This window comes from Acanthochromis polyacanthus, chromosome 14 (genome assembly GCF_021347895.1).
Source record: "Acanthochromis polyacanthus isolate Apoly-LR-REF ecotype Palm Island chromosome 14, KAUST_Apoly_ChrSc, whole genome shotgun sequence".
Lineage (NCBI taxonomy): Eukaryota > Metazoa > Chordata > Actinopteri > Pomacentridae > Acanthochromis > Acanthochromis polyacanthus.
In genome coordinates this window covers 25,990,856-26,008,971 of record NC_067126.1, presented here as the reverse complement: position 1 = coordinate 26,008,971, position 18,116 = coordinate 25,990,856, and the positions used below count along the sequence as shown (strand labels likewise).

Genomic DNA, 18,116 nt, shown 5'->3' with positions numbered 1-18,116 from the left:
AAATGCCCTCCTCACTTCATCCTTACTAATCTTTGCTACTTCCTGGTCCACAACAGTCACCTCTTCTACTCTTCGTTCTCTCTCATTTTCCTTGTTCATCAACTCTTCAAGGCACTCTTTCCATCTTCCCATCACACTATTGGCACCTGTCAACACACTTCCATCCTTATCCTTTATCACCCTAACCTGCTGCACGTCCTTCCCATCTCTGTCTCTCTGCCTTGCCAACCTATACAGGTCAGTCTCTTCCTCCTTACTGTCCAGTCTAGCATACAAGTCATCGTAAGCCCCTTGTTTGGCCTTTGCCACCTCTACTTTCACCTTACGCTGCATCTCCCTGTACTCCTGTCTACTCTCTTCAGTACTCTCAGTGTCCCACTTCTTCTTAGCTAACCTCTTTCTCTGGATCCACTCCTGCACCTCCTCATTCCACCACCAAGTCTCCTTATCTCCTTTCCTTCCAGATGACACACCAAGTACTCTCCGACCTGCCTCTCTGATCACATTTGCTGTAGTTGTCCAGTCATCTGGAAGCACCTCTTGACCATCCAAAGCCTGTTTCAACTCTTTCCTGAAAGTCATACAACACTCTTCCTTTTTCAGCTTCTATCATTTGGTCCTCTGCTCTGCCTTTGCCCTCTTCATCTTCTTCACCACCAGGGTCATCCTACACACCACCATCCTATGCTGTCTGGCTACACTCTCATCTACCACTACTTTGCAGTCACTGATCTCCTTCAGATTACACCATCCACACAAGATGTAGTCTACCTGTGTGCTCCTACTTCCACTCTTATAGGTCACCCTATGTTCCTGCCTCTTCTGGAAGAAAGTATTCACTACAGCCATTTCCATCCTTTTTGCAAAGTCAACCACCATCTGTCCTTCTGCGTTCCTCTCCTGGATACCAAACCTGCCCATGACCTCCTCATCATCTCTGTTTCCTGCACCAACATGTCCATTGAAGTCTGCACCAATGACAACTCTCTCACTTCTAGGGATGCTCTGCATCACTTCATCAAGGTCCAACCAGAATTTCTGCTTCTCCTCCAGCTCACATCCTACCTGTGGAGCATACCCACTAACAACATTGAACATCACACCTTCGATTTCTAGCTTCAGGCTCATCATTCGATCTGACACTCTTTTTACCTCCAGGACATTCCTAACAAACTCCTCCTTCAAGATAACTTCTACTCCATTTCTTTTCCTATCTACACCATGATAGAACAACTTGAACCCTGCTCCTAAATTTCTAGCTTTACTACCTTTCCACCTGGTCTCCTGGACACACAGTATGTCCACCTTCCTCCTCTGCATCATGTCAACCACCTCTCTATCTTTTCCTGTCATAGTTCCAACATTCAAAGTCCCTACTCTCAGTCCTAGACTCTTGGTGTTCCTCTTCTCTCTCTCTTCCTACAAACACACCTTCCTCCCCTCCTTCTTCGACCAACAGTAATCCATTTTCCACTGGCACCCTGTAGGTCAACAGCACCGATGGCGGTCATTGTTAACCCGGGCCTCGACCGATCCGGTATGGAAGTCATACATTTGATTCGCATGATTGATTTGGCCAAAGTTTTACGTCGGATGCCCTTCCTGCCACAACCCTCTGTAATTATCTGGGCTTGGCACCAGCACAATAAGACACTGGCTTGTGTCCCCTTGTGGCTACATTAAAGTTTAAAGACAAAGTCAAAGCCGCAAATGGAGGGAGTTGTTTTTGGACATTCCACTGTATTTTGCATCAGGAGGCGTTGTGCTGTAAGTCGTTATAAATGGATCACGTTGTGGAGGTGGTTGTCTGAACTGTTAATTTCGTCCGAGCCAGAAGTCCGAACCGTCATCAGTTTGACTGACAGTAACATCCCCCATGACCTGCCGTACCACACTGAAGTAAGGTGGCTAAGCCGAGGTGCTGTGCTAAAGCGCTTCTTGGATCTTCGTGGGACATCAGAGAGTTCACGGAGAAAAAAGGTAAACCTTTTGTGGAATTACAAAGCCTGCAATGGCTGCGGGACCTTGCATTTATAGTTGATGTTACAGAGCACTTGAATAGTCTGAACAAAATGTTACAAGGGCGCAAAAACATGATCACCCAGTGTTATGACAGCATATGTGCATTCAAGTTGAAGCTCGCATTGTGAGAGACGCAGCTTGCAAGCGGTGACGCTGCTGTTTAAGAGATGTATGCGCAGCCAGCACATGGGCCAGTACAAATACAAGATTACGGGATTGCTGTGGGAGTTTGAGAAATGATTTCAGGTCTTTAGCGAACTCAAGACAGAATTGGTAGTTTTTCGCTCACCATTCACAGTCGAAGTTTCTGATGTGTCCTCTGAAATGCAACTTGAAATAATCGATTTTCAGTGCGATGTAGAACTGAAGGACAGATTTGCCTCTGTGGGCTTGGAAACATCAAAGTGGCCTTCTACCTGGACAGGTTTTGTTGGAGCTCATGCAGCAAACATTTTGGGTAACTGCACTTTAATATGGATGGATGACACTGAATTAGAGTCTGTTTTAATGAGACTGAGTTCAGATGTGTAGCTCTGTTATTAAATAGGAAATTACTTCTCAGAATTAACAGAAAACAGTCTGAAATGTTTGCTAGGTTAGCGTCCCACATGTTCTAAAGCTAAAGCTAACTCTCTCCAACTTCTAGATCTCTTGAGTTGCTTGCTGTTAAAATATCTTGCTAGAGGTGCTGAAGCTCACAAAGTCTGAGATGTTTGTTCAAAATAAGCACATTCTCAAGTCTTGTTTGAACTTTCCCTAAACTTAGGAGTTAATGACAGAGCAGCACATCCAGACTCAGTCTCATTTATGTAGAGATTAAATTTCAGTGTCATTTATTGATGTTAAAGTGCAGTTTTTCGGATGTTTGTTGTACATGCTCCCTACTAAATCAGTCCAGGTGGAAGACGATGTGAAGAGAAGCTCCAGAGGATGAATATCACACATTTACGTTGGAAATAAGTGTCCTTTAATTGGACATTGTCATGCAAAAGTTGGATTTCCCTGTAATGACGTTCAAATCTTTGTGGAGTGTTTTGTTGATGTTGGTTTCTAAATATTTTCTGGCACTCAGCCCCAAAGATTAAAACCTTTTACAGCTCACAAGCTGCAACAATTCACACATTATCAGCTATCTTTCTGGCTAAACTAAGATAAAAAGTGAAAAACTGCCTCATTCCTGCATCATGAATGTAAATCTTTTTGGTTTTTATGACAGTAAACTGAGTATATTTGAGTTTGACATTTTATAAACCAAAACAAGAAATTAATTACTGGAGAAAACAACAGATTAATGGACAAAGAAAATGTGTTTTCCAACATATATGGCTGAATTACTCCAATATTGCAAGATACATACAATTTAAATTAAATTTTATTTATAGAACGCCAATTACAGCTCAAATTGTCTCAAGATGCTTTATTTTTATATTTTTTTGTCATTTAAAATATGACAAAGTAAGAAATTTAAACCTCTTGACAAATCCAATTTATTATTTAGTTTTTAAGAGACTAATCGACAATTAAAATAACTCTCCACTAAAACTAATAAACATGAGGTCAAATAGAAGGAACAGTTTTAAATACTGCAGTCCCATGACAACAAGAATAAAGTTTGTCAACAAAAACTAAATCTGCTGGTGGAGGGAGTAGAGGGGGCAGTGGGGGGAGGTGGGGAGGGTTGAGGGGGGAAGCCGCCACCCACCTCCCCTCCTACTCTCCGCCTTGACTCTGCCCATGTGGTCACTTGGAAACTACGATGACAAAGGGACGACGAAATTATACTTTTCAAACTGATCTGTAACTCAGTGAGTTAAGGGTTTGCCTGTAGAGCTGTAGGTTGCTGGTTCAAGACCATACCCCTCTTAAATTTTTTGAAAAACTTAGACAAAGAAAGGAAAGTGCTAGTGGTGGGTCTTGAACCTGCTACCTTCCACTTGGTTGTCTCTCTTCTTCCCCCCTGAGCTAGAGCTTTTCACTCAGATATTAATTCTTTTTTTTTCACATTTATCATCAATTTTTTGCTGTTTTCAAGGTTTTTTTTTTAACTTGAGTCTCGACTCGACCGTTTTTCTCAGGGGGTTGGACTTCAGCCTTTGTGCTGGAGGGTTGAACCCTCAGGTCCAAGACTTTCCAAAGCCTCTAGACCTCCCGAGTCCTCAGGACCTGAACTTTCACACAGTCCAAGGACTGATATCTTCTAAGTTCCTGAGTAGTTCACTGTTAGTTTGAATCTTCAGACAGTCTGAGGGCTGAAGTTTTAAAAGTTTCTCAGTACTCCTCTGTTAGTTTGAACTTTCTGGTTCACAGAAGCCTTAAAACTTGTGACCGTGAATCTTGATTTCACATTTAGACCATCGGTCAGAGTTCTTCTCAGACATTCACCTGTGGGTTCTTTAGAAATCCTGAACAAACTTTGATTCTCTTCACTGAACAGTAAAGTTTGTGGAGATCAGAAGATAACATTAGTTTGATCGATGCCTCCAATTACTAATAGACTTTATCTGGAAAGCAGTTTTCTGAAATGAGCTCTTCGGCCCTATCCACACAAAGACAAACCGAGGTCTAAACGCATAAGTTTCTTGCCAAATCTGCGTATCATCCACACGAAGACGGCGTTTTGAAACCAGGTTCCAGAGTGGAAAGATTTTGAAATGCCGTATACACAGCTCCGTGTTTACTGGCTCTCTGCTACTTTTCAGATATGCTTGCGTCATAGTTTCGTATCTTCATTGACATGCATGCGCAGTTTTTTTTAACTTCATTGACACGCATGCGCCACACACGGCAATGACAACCACAATGGCGGCATACAGTGTAGCAAATGTGCTGATGAAGCTAGTGACCCTACTATCCCTGTTGCAGCAAAAATCTCCTTCTTCTCAATCACCACCGAGTTGAACAAACAATTATCGAGGACACATTACGGCACTTTATGGATACACCCCGGAAAAGGACCCACTGTTTTTTCTTGTTTGCGCGTGTTTCTGTTATATCATTACAGCGTCCCTAGAGGTCTGGCATATGTTTTACAGCATTTCCATGCATATCGAGTGCGTTCATGTAGACACACACATTTTCTGAGACGCCTTCGTCTTTATGGCGATCGTTTTTGAAACTAAGCATTGTGTCTTCGTGTGGCTGGGGCCTTAGTAAATCTGTCCAAAATCAAACCAAGAACATAGAAAGAGGAAATATTTGAAGAAACAACTTGATGTTTTCATTTCAGACTAGAAAACACTTTAAGACCTTTATCTGTTTTTGCTCTTCTTATCGTTTTATTTTCTCTTCTGTTTAATTTGATCTTCTAAAGTCTAACTGGTGTCTTTTCAAATGTTTTGTCTTTAGTTTGATTCTTCTTAAATGTTTAGTTTTGTTCTTTTCTCATCTTTTATTCTTTTCTAATGTCTGATTTTATTTCGAAATGTTTTGTCTTTTTAATGTTTAATTGTTGTTTTTTTCATTTAACTGGCTTGTTTGAAAAATTTCCTTTTCTTTCCCAATGTTTATTTTTTTAAAATAAATCTTTAAGGTTTTTCTTTTTAAATGATTTATCACCTTTTAATTTTATTTTTAAATGCTTCATTGTATTTTCAGTTTAATTCCTATTTAAAGTTTTGTCTTTAAGATTTAATTTTCTAATTAAACATTTAAGTTAACTAAATATTTTGTCTTTTTAAATGTTTAATAATCTAAATGTTTTGAATTTTTTAAATGTTTAATGTTCTTGTTTAATTGTATTTTTAAATGTTTCATATTTCATATTAAACATTCATAATGTTTAATATTTAGGTTGAAAAAAATTTTAATTTCATAATTCTGTTTTGTATCTTCTGTTTAATTATCTAATTAAATATTTTGTCTGTTTAATATAATTTAATTGTATTTGTTTAATTTTCTTTTTAAAAGTTTTATTGTATTAAATGTTTTTTCTTTTGATTTACTTGCTTTTTGTAGTTTATTTCTTTAATCTTTTGTCAAGATTTTAACCCCAACCTTAAAAAATGAAACAAACCCTTAAATCACAATAAAAATACTTCTGTTGTCACAATCATGAGTTAGTCAGTTATTCAGTTTATCAATTCAACTTTATTTGTTTAGCACCTTTCACACAGATGACAAAACTAAACAAGGAAAAAAAAACTACACTTAAACTATGATTAAAACTCAAAAACATTTTAAAAAAAAGATTTAACAGTAATAAAATATGTTGTGTCCAGGGGATGGATGGAGTTTATTGAAGTCTTCTTGGGATCACACGATAAATCATTTAAAATACAAACTTGATATTCAGTCTAAGAAAAGTGGAAACTGCAGAGCAACAGAAGAACCAATAACATCTCCTGTTTTCTCCTTTAATGAGTCAACTCTTCTTGTGCTTTCAGACCAAAGAACTACAGACTCTTCACAACCTACTCAAACTCTTGGTACACGACCTCACCACACGGGCCAAGAAGGTTTCCTTCTCATTTCTACTCTGAAGCTCACCTTCTCCTGCTCAAACTGCTGACAAATGTTTCTGCTGCTCTCAAGTCTGGTCTCCAGAACTTCCTAAAAACTCTCAAAGTCTCTTCTGCTGCAGGTTGCTTTGTAGAACTGTTCCAGAAAACCTCACTAAACCACATGGAGGGGCCTCAAGATAGTCGTCCAAATGAAACCGTACAAAAACCAAACTAGCACAACCCAAACGCTAAAGTCTCCTCCAGCCTACCAGAGAACCTCTTTAAACAGAATCAGGACAGGAACTCTTACCTTCTGGACAACCAACGTTGGTTCACAAACAAGAATACAGAATGTGTCCGACCAAAAACCTCTAAAGACTCACTACAGCCAAGATAAAGACACAACTCAGCTGCACCAAATCCACTAATCACTGCACACATTAGCACCATGTGCTAACTGTGGCTAAAGAACCACATTCACCAAGACAACTTTTCAGGACAAAGCCCTAAAACACACCAAGAAACACATTAAAGTTGATTTTACTGCTGGAAGCTGCACGCCAACACCTAAAGAACAAACTAAAGCAACAGAGCCAAACCTGGTTTAGCGGTGAAGAGAAACAGAGGAAATGTTTGACTGCACACACATAAAGGAAGACACTGAGCTGCTCAGGTGTTCCTGATAACACCAAGCAGCCACCTGGACAGCCAATAGGAACACAGCTTACTGGACGTCCAGAGGGCTGGCTTAGTGAAGTAAATTTAGTTTAAAGTTGAAGCAGAAAGTTACCAAAGAAAGTTGAAAACCACCTTCTGATACCTGAAATCTCTGAGTTTTCATACAAAGAACGCCTGAACATGTCAAACTGGTTCCACAGTAAAAATGTCATAGTATGGTGTGTTGCTCAAAAACCATTATGACTGGCTGTCTAGGGTTGGGGCTGCACAGTGATGTAGTGGTTAGCATTTTTGCCTTGCAGCAAGAAGATCCCTGGTTCAAATCCCAGGGTGGGCCTGGGATCTTTCTGCATGGAGTTTCTATGTTCTCCCTGTGCATGCGTGGGTTTTCTCCGGGTACTCCGGCTTCCTCCCACAGTCCAAAAATATGCTGAGGTTAACTGATAACTCTAAATTGCCCGTAGGTGTGAATGTGAGTGTGATTGTTTGTCTGTATATGTAGCCCTGTGACAGACTGGTGACCTCTCCAGGGTGTCCCCTGCCTTCGCCCGAGTCAGCTGGGATAGGCTCCAGCACCCCCTGCGACCCTAGTGAGGATAAAGCGGTGTATAGAGAATGGATGGATGGATGGATGTCTGGGGTCGCCGAGGAGCAACACAAAAACAGGACAAACACTGGTTTCCAGGGGGTTTGGCGGCTATTTATTTGATAGAGTAAGTTTACAACAACGCAACATGTGAGCAGAAAAATCACAAAGTCTGTCTTTAGTTCAGCTGAAAATATTAGTTTTTGTCTTTTTTATTGACCAAACTTTTCAGGAAGTAGATGAAGAATAACTAAAGCTCTCATGTAGAAGTCCAACTTATTTTGGATCCTTGTGGAGAGTTTAATCTTCATGCTTCATAGCAACACATTTCATAAACCTAAAGCTTCCCTGTTGGCTCATTGGTGGAGTTTGTTCCTGAGCATCTGAACCTTAAATCCAGTGAGAGGACCATCTTCAGTCGAGGCCAGTCAGAGAACCTCAAGACTTTCCATCAGCTGAACCAGATGTGGCATCAGCTCCCTCTGAACATCTGGATGACAGGAGAAAAGCCAGAAATCAAACACAGAAATACAATTTATTCACTTTCATCATTTTATAAAAATAGCATGAACTTTATTAAAACTGGACATCAGTCTTGAAAGTAAATGTTTTTTATCTCATCCTATTCCCTTTCAATTGTGGGCTTTGTGTATTTACTATCTTTTAATTATAAAAAATAAAATGGGTCACTACTATCGTTTGGGCATAGAAAGTATTGGAACTAATGCTTGCTTGTTCACAGCTCACCTTTTCCTTCCATACTGACAGCAGTAATCCCCACATCACTACTGGCTCTGACTCTGACACTAAATCACATTTTTAGAATGGTCAAAATTCTCAGCACAAATCTCCCCTTTTTACAAAGCCGTCAGGTTAGTTTCATGAATGTAGAGCTGAATCATCTCGCATCTCAGGGCTCATCTCATATAGAGCAGGTCTACACCACACTCTTCACTATATTCATTCAAATAATATTCACACAATGAACAATCCTACCTCCTACTCTGGACTTGTGGCTCTTAGCTGCTGCTTGGTACTGGATCATTCTTCCGACTCTGAGGGGCTACAGGACAAAGTTTCCCAGTTATGTGGTCGCATCATGCTATTATTTAAATTATATAACGTTATGTTTTACGCCACAGTGACACACAATTAATTGATTTGATAATTAGCTTGAACGGCGGTTTGCAAAGTTCAACAAAGTCCGTATCCGTTTCCTTGTCCTCATTTGTCGTTTCAAACCGCGAGCTTTAGTGAAGAAGTTTCCAATTTCTGCACATTCAGCTGCGTCTGTTTCAAGAGCTTTCCTGTTTTTAATTATTGCCTTCTCTGCACCATCCTTGCTCTTCCCGATTTCCATCTTTCAAACATCTCTGACCGCGTGCACGGACGTGTTAAGTCACGGTGTGTCTGCGCAAAAAAAAAAAGAAAAAAAAAGCTGCCAGTGGAGGCCATAGATATATATGGTGGAGGCGGCCCAGGAACAGCGGCAGCAGCATAATGATCAACCATAGACTGTATATAAAGATGGACATATCTGGCTCCAAAAATGAAGCCCACCGAGAAGTGTCTAAAATTTGCAATATCACACCAGCCGCTAGGGTTGGCTCCAAAAAGCTTTTGCTCCATAGACCCCAATTCATCACCGGAAAAAATAAAATTTGATAGACTGATTTTCTACAGCTCAGGATTCTTTTCCCCGTTAGTTTTCATGGTCAAAATGAGAGATCAGGTGGCCGATCTTAAAATAAATCAATACTGAATTTTAAATAAATTGTTAAATTTGTCGGAGCCAGGGGGCGTGGCTATATTTGATAGACAGTCTTGTCTGGAATGATTGACAGATCCTTTTATTCCGAAAGCAGCAACAGAAGCCTCTGCGGTAAAATGTGGGCGGGATTAGAGAGTCTTCAGCTCTCAGTCTGGCTCGCCCATAGACTGGTCCTGCCCCTAGTTGCTCTCCGGTCCAGTCTGTTTGATGACGCTTTTTACATCACTGGCTCCAAAAATTCCAAAATGGCGACCAGGAAGTATACTTCCAGGATGCTTCATTTTCTCGGCGTTGAAACCAACGGGTAACGTCACGGAACCTGTGATCAACCCAGTGCATGACTAAACACCGGACCTCGTGGCCCAAACATCAGACCGGCCCACTGGAAAATGTCCCGGTCCTCCCGATTAGCCACCCCGGGCCTGCTAGCAGCTGTTGTTGAACTTTTCAAAACAGTTTTTGACTTGTCTTAAAGGAGCTACGTCAGTACTTTAAGCCACTGAGAGTCTCCAACCAGGAATCATACAAAACGTAATTGACGCGTTTACTAACCGTACCGATGAATGATAGTCCAACTCGTTTTAACTTGCCTTGCAAACAGTATGTTTATTGGTCTCCCAAAAACTCCAAAATTACACGAATTCCCATCCACAAGTTTCATCGTTTGGCATTCAGTGTACAACTGTCTGCCTTTGCCTTTGGGGTCAAAAAGTGATTGGTCCCTTCCAGCTGGAAATGCTATCTAGACACAAAAGTTCCTACCTTATATAGGTAAATCGACAAATCAATGTGTGAAACCCACAGACAACAATATAATTATTTCAAATATGCTCCTACAACGGTCAGAGTTCAAAACTTTTCCATTAAATTTGTTTTCCAGTATGCAGACACCAGCAGAATGCTCTGTAGCATGTGACATTCACAGATCATCTCCCCACTGTGACCTCCAGAAAGACTTGTCTTGTTCATTTGAGTGAGATTCCTGAATAAGGCAAAAATCTGTGCTAAACTGTTTGTAATACAAAAATATGGTTTTAGGTTTAACATTTTGTTTCTTAGACCTAACACATTTAAAGACACAACAGACAAGGACATAGAACAAAAAATAAATAAAAAAGAGTAAAAAGTGAAAGCTTAGACCAAATAAGTAAAGAAGTGGTTGAACTGGAAATATATGGTGACTAATGAGAGTAGTGTTGAAGATGAGAAGTGCAGACATTGGATTAGAGAGTGGTAAACCTGAACCTTAACTAATAAAGGACACCTCATGTGTGCCATATGAATTAGAATTAGAAAATCTTTATTGTCCCAACTCGAGCAATTTGATTTGCAACAGCAGTCAACAATGAAGTTCATATCATTAAAAAAAACAAACAAACAAAAAATCCTGTATAATACAATACATAGAAACATAGATACAAATAATATAATTATGAATGTCATCAGGTAAGTTATTATGCCCATATATGTTGCCTACAGTGCAAGGACACAAGCCTAAAGGTCATTTAAAAATACCCTACAGCTGAGGGAACAAACAAATGATCTGAGGTATCTGTTTGGATTTGAAGGAGTGCGACAACTCACTCTAAACTGGTTCAACAAAAATAGCTGCTCTTCAAGTTAGGTACAATATACAATGTACTGCGAAGTATTTAAAGTAAAGTACATATTCAAAATAGAGACAACAGAAAGATATATGGCAGCTTAATACTGGTCATCTTTTGAGTGCAATTAAAACAAAATATTAAGTAAAGGAGAAGACAGACAGTCAACATGAGGAAAGGGTCATAAACTCTCAAACTATAATTCAGTTTGTACCTTGTCTCAGAACGAGTCACTGAGGTGGAAATATTTCTTTGCCATTCAAAGCGCATCCCCGACTAAGAATACCATCCATCCATCCATCCTCTATACACCGCTTTATCCTCATTAGGGTTGCGGGGGGTGCTAGAGCCTATCCCAGCTGACTCGGGCGAAGGCAGGGGACACCCAGGACGGGTTGCCAGTCTGTCGCAGGGCTACATACACAGACGAACAATCACACTCGCATTCACACCTACGGACAATTTAGAGTAACCAATTAACCTCCTAAGAATACCAACCTTTATTAATTTTAATTTTTGCATTTTAAAACGAAAATCAAATAACCACTCGTTTTTTTCAATACCCGTTTCAGAACGGAAAATCCAATTACCAGATAAGTACACGGACCCAGTTAGATCCTTTAGTACAGTGGTGTAGTGGTCCCTGGAGAAGTGGGTATACTCTTAATTTTCACCTTTTTTTTAAATTAGTCCAGAAAAACGCCCAGTTTTAGAAACAGTGACATAGAAGACTACTCTATTCAATTTATTCAGTCATTTCTACTTGCCCACTATTATAAAATTATCATGACTTGATTAGGAGCAGTTTGTAGTTATTACTGGTCACGCAAGCAAAATGGATTAATGTAACATGTATTTATCATGAGGCAAACATGGTGTTTCAGTTACTTTTGAACATTTATTTAAATAAAATACTTCAAATATGAAGTTGACAGTGCATCCTTGTTCATATTTCATCATGAATAAAACCTCAATATTGTTTTAAGTCGAATCTTAAACTACCTGTCCCCATTCTTGTGTTTTTACTTACTTTAAAATCAACTACCAGTCTAGAGGTTTTCCCACATTATCCCAATGTAGTTAGCTTCAGAGTTACGTTAGAATAACGTTACCCTTTCAAAACGTTAGTCAGACTCGGCCCGACACTCAGTTTAACCCGTTGCGCTTCAGTTGCGCTTCAGTGTTCCGCCCGCGGTACACTTTGAGATCTGCATAAGCAATTTGCTAAATGTCTGAAACTGCAAACGCGATTATACAAACACTATACGCCGATGGAAAGCTTAGATTCTCATGAATCCGCCGGTATAAACCACTTTCAGATGTGATTACCACAGCGGGTAATATAAACACATTTGTCCGACAAACAACGAATATCCATCCATCTGTTCTCTATACACGGCTTCAACGTACACAGCGCGACTCACATTTCCGGGTTCATTATTACACACAGATGAAAATATTCCACAAAAAACGGCCATAATCCAACCTTAGACATCCAGACGACACAAGCCAGTAAACTATTTTGTCCAAAACATGTCTTGAAGACGGTATATAATCCATGAATATGTCGTTTTCGAGGAAATGCACCTCGCGATGCGCGTCCAATATTCCCTGTATTTCTCGTCATTTTTTTATTTACAAATAGAATATTAGCGATTTTTTGTACTGAAAATGGCTGGAATTGAATGCAGCTATAACCACTGGCGACAAAATATCCTCTCCTTGAAATGTGCAGTCATGTTGCCAGTAGTTTAAAACAATGATTCATTTGGAAACCACCTTAAAACTTACCTGAGAATTATAACGTCCATGAAAGTAGGTTCGCTCGATAGGTGACAGTTGTGCCACTCACTTGAAAGGTTGATGCTAGAGGTACGGACCCGTACCCGTAGCATCTGTACTAGAGGTACGGACGTGTTAAGGTCACTGAAGAGCTGGCGATGGTTAACTACTATTTGCTGCACATTACAGGCAGTTTATATGAATGACTCTGACGGCGAACATTGTATAATTTAACTAAAAATACACCGTCTCCTCTCACACTTTACGTAGACAAAGTAGTTTTTACGCTTTTAGACGCCGTGTCTAAATTGTTTGAAGTCCAGCTCCTATTAATTAGTTTACCGCGTTCAGTGGTGGAAGCGGCTGACGAACTCCATTGCAAATGTTCCCATTTAATTTCGGACGCTAATTTACAAGATAAAATTAAGGATGTCGAATATGAAACAAACACTCGTGAATGGTGAGGAGCAGCTCTTTAATTCGGCATGAATTAAAAAAAAACACAAACTCGATTTACTGTGATATTGTGAGATTTGTTTGTGGTTATGTAACTTAGCCATTCAACAGAGTCCGCTAACATTAAAGTGACTGACAGGGTCTGTGTTGACAGACGTAGAAAATACGTCAGGGTTTTGTTTAGGTTGTTAATATGTAATAGTCTGTCGCTACTTTTGAAGGTAAAAAATACTTATAGTTTGCTGGCTGTTAGTTCCGCCATTCATTCCGCAGATTCACCTCGAATCACGGAAGCGCCTTCATCAGCGTCGCCGGCTCACTAATATTTATGTCCGTCGGATTACCAGCCAATCACGAAGCGCGTTCATCAGCCGGCTCATTAATATTTATGTACGGCTCATTAATATTTATGTTAAGGGAAAGTGCCGTATCCATAGGCCACAGGCTACGGGTACGGGTCCGTATCTGTAGACACTACCCACTTGAAAGGTGTTTATTCTGACTTTCTCGCATTTCCGCGCATCTTTCAAGCAGACCTGTCAATCAACTGGAGTGCCACAGAGGTGTTAGCAAAATTTTCCTCTGTATGACCCGCCCTACTCTGCCTCTGATTGGCTCATCCCTAAAGTTTTTTTTTTTTTAAAGTTAACCAATCGAATCAGTGAAGGTAGCATGTACCAGCCAATTACAGGCAGAGGAGGGTTGTTCATGGCTTCATCATCCTTAAGGAATAGAGGGCCACCTGACACACAGATATTACTGAATGATGCGCACCAGGGAGCATTAGAAGTGGGTATACGCAATGCTAACTGAAAAATAAGTGGGTATACGCCGTATACCCTGGACTACACCACTGCTTTAGTAGGAACTGGCCTTTTCCTAATGAAAAGTACAAACACAACTATGACAGATGGGAGGTGCAGTCCCACTTCTGTCCACCGGGTGAGTGGGCAGCAGAGGTCCCTGCCGGGGCCGAATCACGCTGACGTCAGCAGGATGTAAATGCGGCGCCTCGCGGCCTCGTCGCTCTTTTTCCTCTCCCGTGCTGTTGGAGCTGGTGGCCTACGCTCTGTCTTCGGAAGATTCACCACTGAAACAGCAAAATGATCATCTACAAGTGCAAGATAACCGGTAAGTAGTTGCCATTTGTGTTATCTCTCATGTTTAATAGGTAGCGGTACAGTCGCGGCGGTTATTTTGTCTGTTTTGATGTTTTAGGAGACAGTTAGCCTGGCTAGCTAGCAAACTCGTGTTACCGTGGTTGGGAAGTTAGCGCTAGCCGGATGCTAATCAAAAACTCTGTACAGACAATTGTCTGCTGAGTGTTAGCCACCCTGTTTGCTAGCCGGTGATGCGGCGGTCCATTAGTTGGTAGCCTGGGGTGAAAGTTGTGTAAATCTGTAAAAGTGGCCTGAATGTTAGCGTGGTGCAGTACGGGACGGTGGTTCATTTTATTAATGTAAGGGTTAGTCATGCTGAAGTAGCGCCCTGTATGTGGACTTTAGGCATCATGTAGCTGTTAGCTGCTGTTATTTTTGTCTGGCGGAATTTTCTAGAGTTAGCATTAGCAATGCTTCCTCGGAAATGTGCTACATATTGCGTCTTCCCATTTACTTTTTCTTCTAATTGAACACGAATCTCTCAATTTTATGTGATTCTCACCCAGCAGCTAGGTTTGCTGTCTACTGAATGTGTTTCTTCTAGTTCTTGGCACAACCAGATGCTAGCCTGGATAACAACTTTTTGTAAAATAAGTGCTTTAATCGGTACTTTCTTCTACAGGTGATGAGATGTTCTCAGATATCTACAAAATCACAGAAACTCAGAGTGGACTCTTCCTCGAAGTTGAAGGAAAGGTGAGTTGGGATTAATGTGTGGTCCGACTCGAGAGGTTTTCTGTACACGTTTGGCCTAAAGCTAGGCCATATTTAACGTATGTGTTCTGATATACCCCATTCAACTGGCTGTTTCTGGCACTGCCTCCAGTAAAATTCCTATTATGACGTCTGTGATGTAGTGTCATGGGCACACACCCAAAACATAAAACCACTAAGACGACTGAACAGCTCAGCCACCTGAACTTTAGTGTGTGGTATTTCATTTACCACGGCATTATAGAAGACTGCATCGCTGTCAAACAGCGTGACTAAGACTTTAAGTAGAAACAACTCAAAAACGACTTGTGTAGCAAGTCACAGTTACAGTGAAATAAGTTGGAAAATGAAAAAAGTTCATCTTTAAAATAGTAGAACCTGGAGTCAACATGTAGGACATATTTTGTGTGTGTTGTGAGTGGCATTTTCTGTAGGTGACATCACTGCTGTTAGGATGAATCACAGGAGAGGAACTAACTTGACTGCTTGAAGCCCTAAGCAGAGTACAACCACAGTCTCATGCTGTGAATTGTGAAATATTGCCATTTATAACTGACTTATGTTTACAGATGTACACGTGATTAAATGGCTGGGATGTGTAAATTCTGGTCTCTAAAGAGTTCTTGTTGAACCTTTTTTTCTGTCCCTCCTGTAAGCAAGAGCAGTGTACAAACACAGCATCCTCCAAATGTTTACATTTGAATTACAGATTCACATGTCAGTGTTAATTAGCAAAAAGTTTGTCTTTAATAGAAAAGTGAAGCTAATTCCCACACCATTGAGCTAGCTGTATAGCATCATGGTCACAACACTGACCATAGGCCATACATTTATCTTCTCCTGCCTGTCAGACACTTTATCGTTTATCATATTCTCACTTAGTTGATGTTCTTCCTTCCCATGTCTATTGTCCGTGCTCCTCTGATGTCTCTAGAACGTTAGTAGGAATGAAGACTTCGATGATGCTTTAATTGGAGCCAATGCCTCTGCTGAAGAAGTGCAAGAGTCCAACGAGTCAAGTACTGTCTCTGGTATCGACATCGTCCTCAACCACAATCTGCGTGAGACATCTTTTGATAAGAAGGGATACCAGACATACATCAAAGACTATATGAAGACGTGAGTATTGGTGCTAAAGACTGCACTGAAGAAGAGATGTTCAAATTTGAAGTAACCATAAGTGTCAGCTCTGCAGTTTGTCAGCCAGTACCGAGACTTTAGGTATTGGGGGGGAAAGTTGGATTTATGCCGATGCATTTGCAACTGTGTGGTATTTTGGATCTGATGTAATATCACACAGTGATAAACAGTATCACTCTTCATGTCCAGTATTAAGGCCAAACTGCAAGAAAGCGAAGCAGACAGAGTGGAAGGCTTCATAACAACTGCCCCAGCGGGAGTGAAGTCCATATTGGGAAACTTCAAGAATTTCCAGGTAACTATACATGTGTTGTGTCAAATAAAGTTGATTAAAATTAATTTGCAATGGACATTAGGTGTCAGCAATCAGGGCTGCTGACTCTTTACACAGGTTGCACTGGTGTACCTTACTTTTTCAAACATAATTTAGGTGTGACCAAAGTATTTTCTCTGCGAATTATACTTTTTAAGTCACCACTTTGGCCACGAGCCAATAATAAGTTTTTGTTAGTCTGTGGTTGTACACCAGAACCCTGATCTAAAATGATGATCCCTTTAAATGTTGTAACATGTCCTACTTTTACTTAAAGAGATTCTCAGTAAAATAATACTTATATGCTCTACTTTTGTGCTGATGCAGCCGTCTTTAAACAAAGTCCTGCCTACCGCACTAACTGGCTGCATGTGACGAAGAATAACTTGAGGATAAATGTTCTTTAAATCACACTGATGTAAAACAAACAAAGCCACTTCTTCATAGTTTTACATTTTGAATTTTCCCAACGTGACTTCTATTTTTACTGCAAATGAGTATCATCTAAAAGTATGTGTACTTAATGACTAATAATCGGTATCTGCTGACTCCAATTAGATCTTTTTGGACATTATGCTGACAGATGACTTCTGATGTGTTTTCCTGCAGTTTTTCACAGGAGAGAGTATGAACCCAGACGGCGCTGTGGGTCTGCTGGATTATCGTGAAGATGGCATCACACCATACATGATTTTCTTCAAGGATGGTCTGGAAATGGAGAAATGTGTAAGTATTGAATCTGTAGAAATACAAATGCTGTCAAGCAACACAGACACGTTTACTTTTCTGTGATTTGGCTGTAGAAAGACTTGGGTAATTCTTACACTACTCATCTAAAGTAAAAAATGTGTTTTAGTTGGATAACTGTTCTATTTTCCTGCATATTAACCTGTACAAGGTTGCTTGACTGAAATGAAGTAACTGGACAGATTATAACCTGTGTTCCTCTTTCTTACAGTAACTACATCTGCTACTTCTCCAACGATTCGCAAGCAGACTGACAGAGCACGACTTTGCATCATGACTGAACGGATACATCCTTGTTCGATTTCTTACATATTCACATTATGGCCCACAGTACTACTCCCAAAGCTGGAGGAATCAAACGTGATTGATCACTGAATAGTTTTAACTTATTCTTTTCAACCTTTGCAGTGTTTGATTTTTGTCCCAGGATTGGCTTAGTTTTGTGATTGAACTACAAGGCAGGACAAAGCGCTGACTTTGACTGGGAAAAAAAAAAATCTTTTTTCATCTGTCGGTGTACTCTTTTAGCGACGATCCATGCAGGTTAACATCTCCAGACCTCTTTGTGTTTGGGTTCCATTAAATAAGATTCCATTTACAGTTAAATGACTTCTGTTTTAATTTGACAATAAAATGAAATGCCACTACTTTCGGTTTCATTATTTGAGAAAGACATTTATATTTTAAATTCGGTTGCAGATTTA

At 40.2% G+C, this 18,116-nt stretch overlaps 1 protein-coding gene across 1 annotated transcript; it reads left to right on the top strand.

Annotated features, from left to right (window-relative positions):
• Nucleotides 1–14,311: 14,311 nt before the first annotated feature.
• On the top strand, nt 14,312–18,059 carry tpt1 (tumor protein, translationally-controlled 1). Its single transcript, XM_022213104.2, has 6 exons — nt 14,312–14,469; nt 15,121–15,194; nt 16,147–16,331; nt 16,542–16,647; nt 17,275–17,391; nt 17,624–18,059. Exons 1-6 carry the CDS (start codon nt 14,442–14,444, stop codon nt 17,624–17,626), a joined length of 513 nt encoding a protein of 170 aa, XP_022068796.1. The 5' UTR covers nt 14,312–14,441; the 3' UTR covers nt 17,627–18,059.
• The last annotated feature ends 57 nt before the right edge of the window (nt 18,060–18,116 follow it).

Coding starts and splice junctions, on each gene's coding strand:
- tpt1 (XM_022213104.2), top strand. CDS start 14,442: ATGATCATCTACAAGTGCAAGATAACCG. Junction 15,195..16,146: donor TCCTCGAAGTTGAAGGAAAG/GTGAGTTGGGAT, acceptor TGATGTCTCTAG/AACGTTAGTAGGAATGAAGA. Junction 16,648..17,274: donor GAAACTTCAAGAATTTCCAG/GTAACTATACAT, acceptor GTTTTCCTGCAG/TTTTTCACAGGAGAGAGTAT.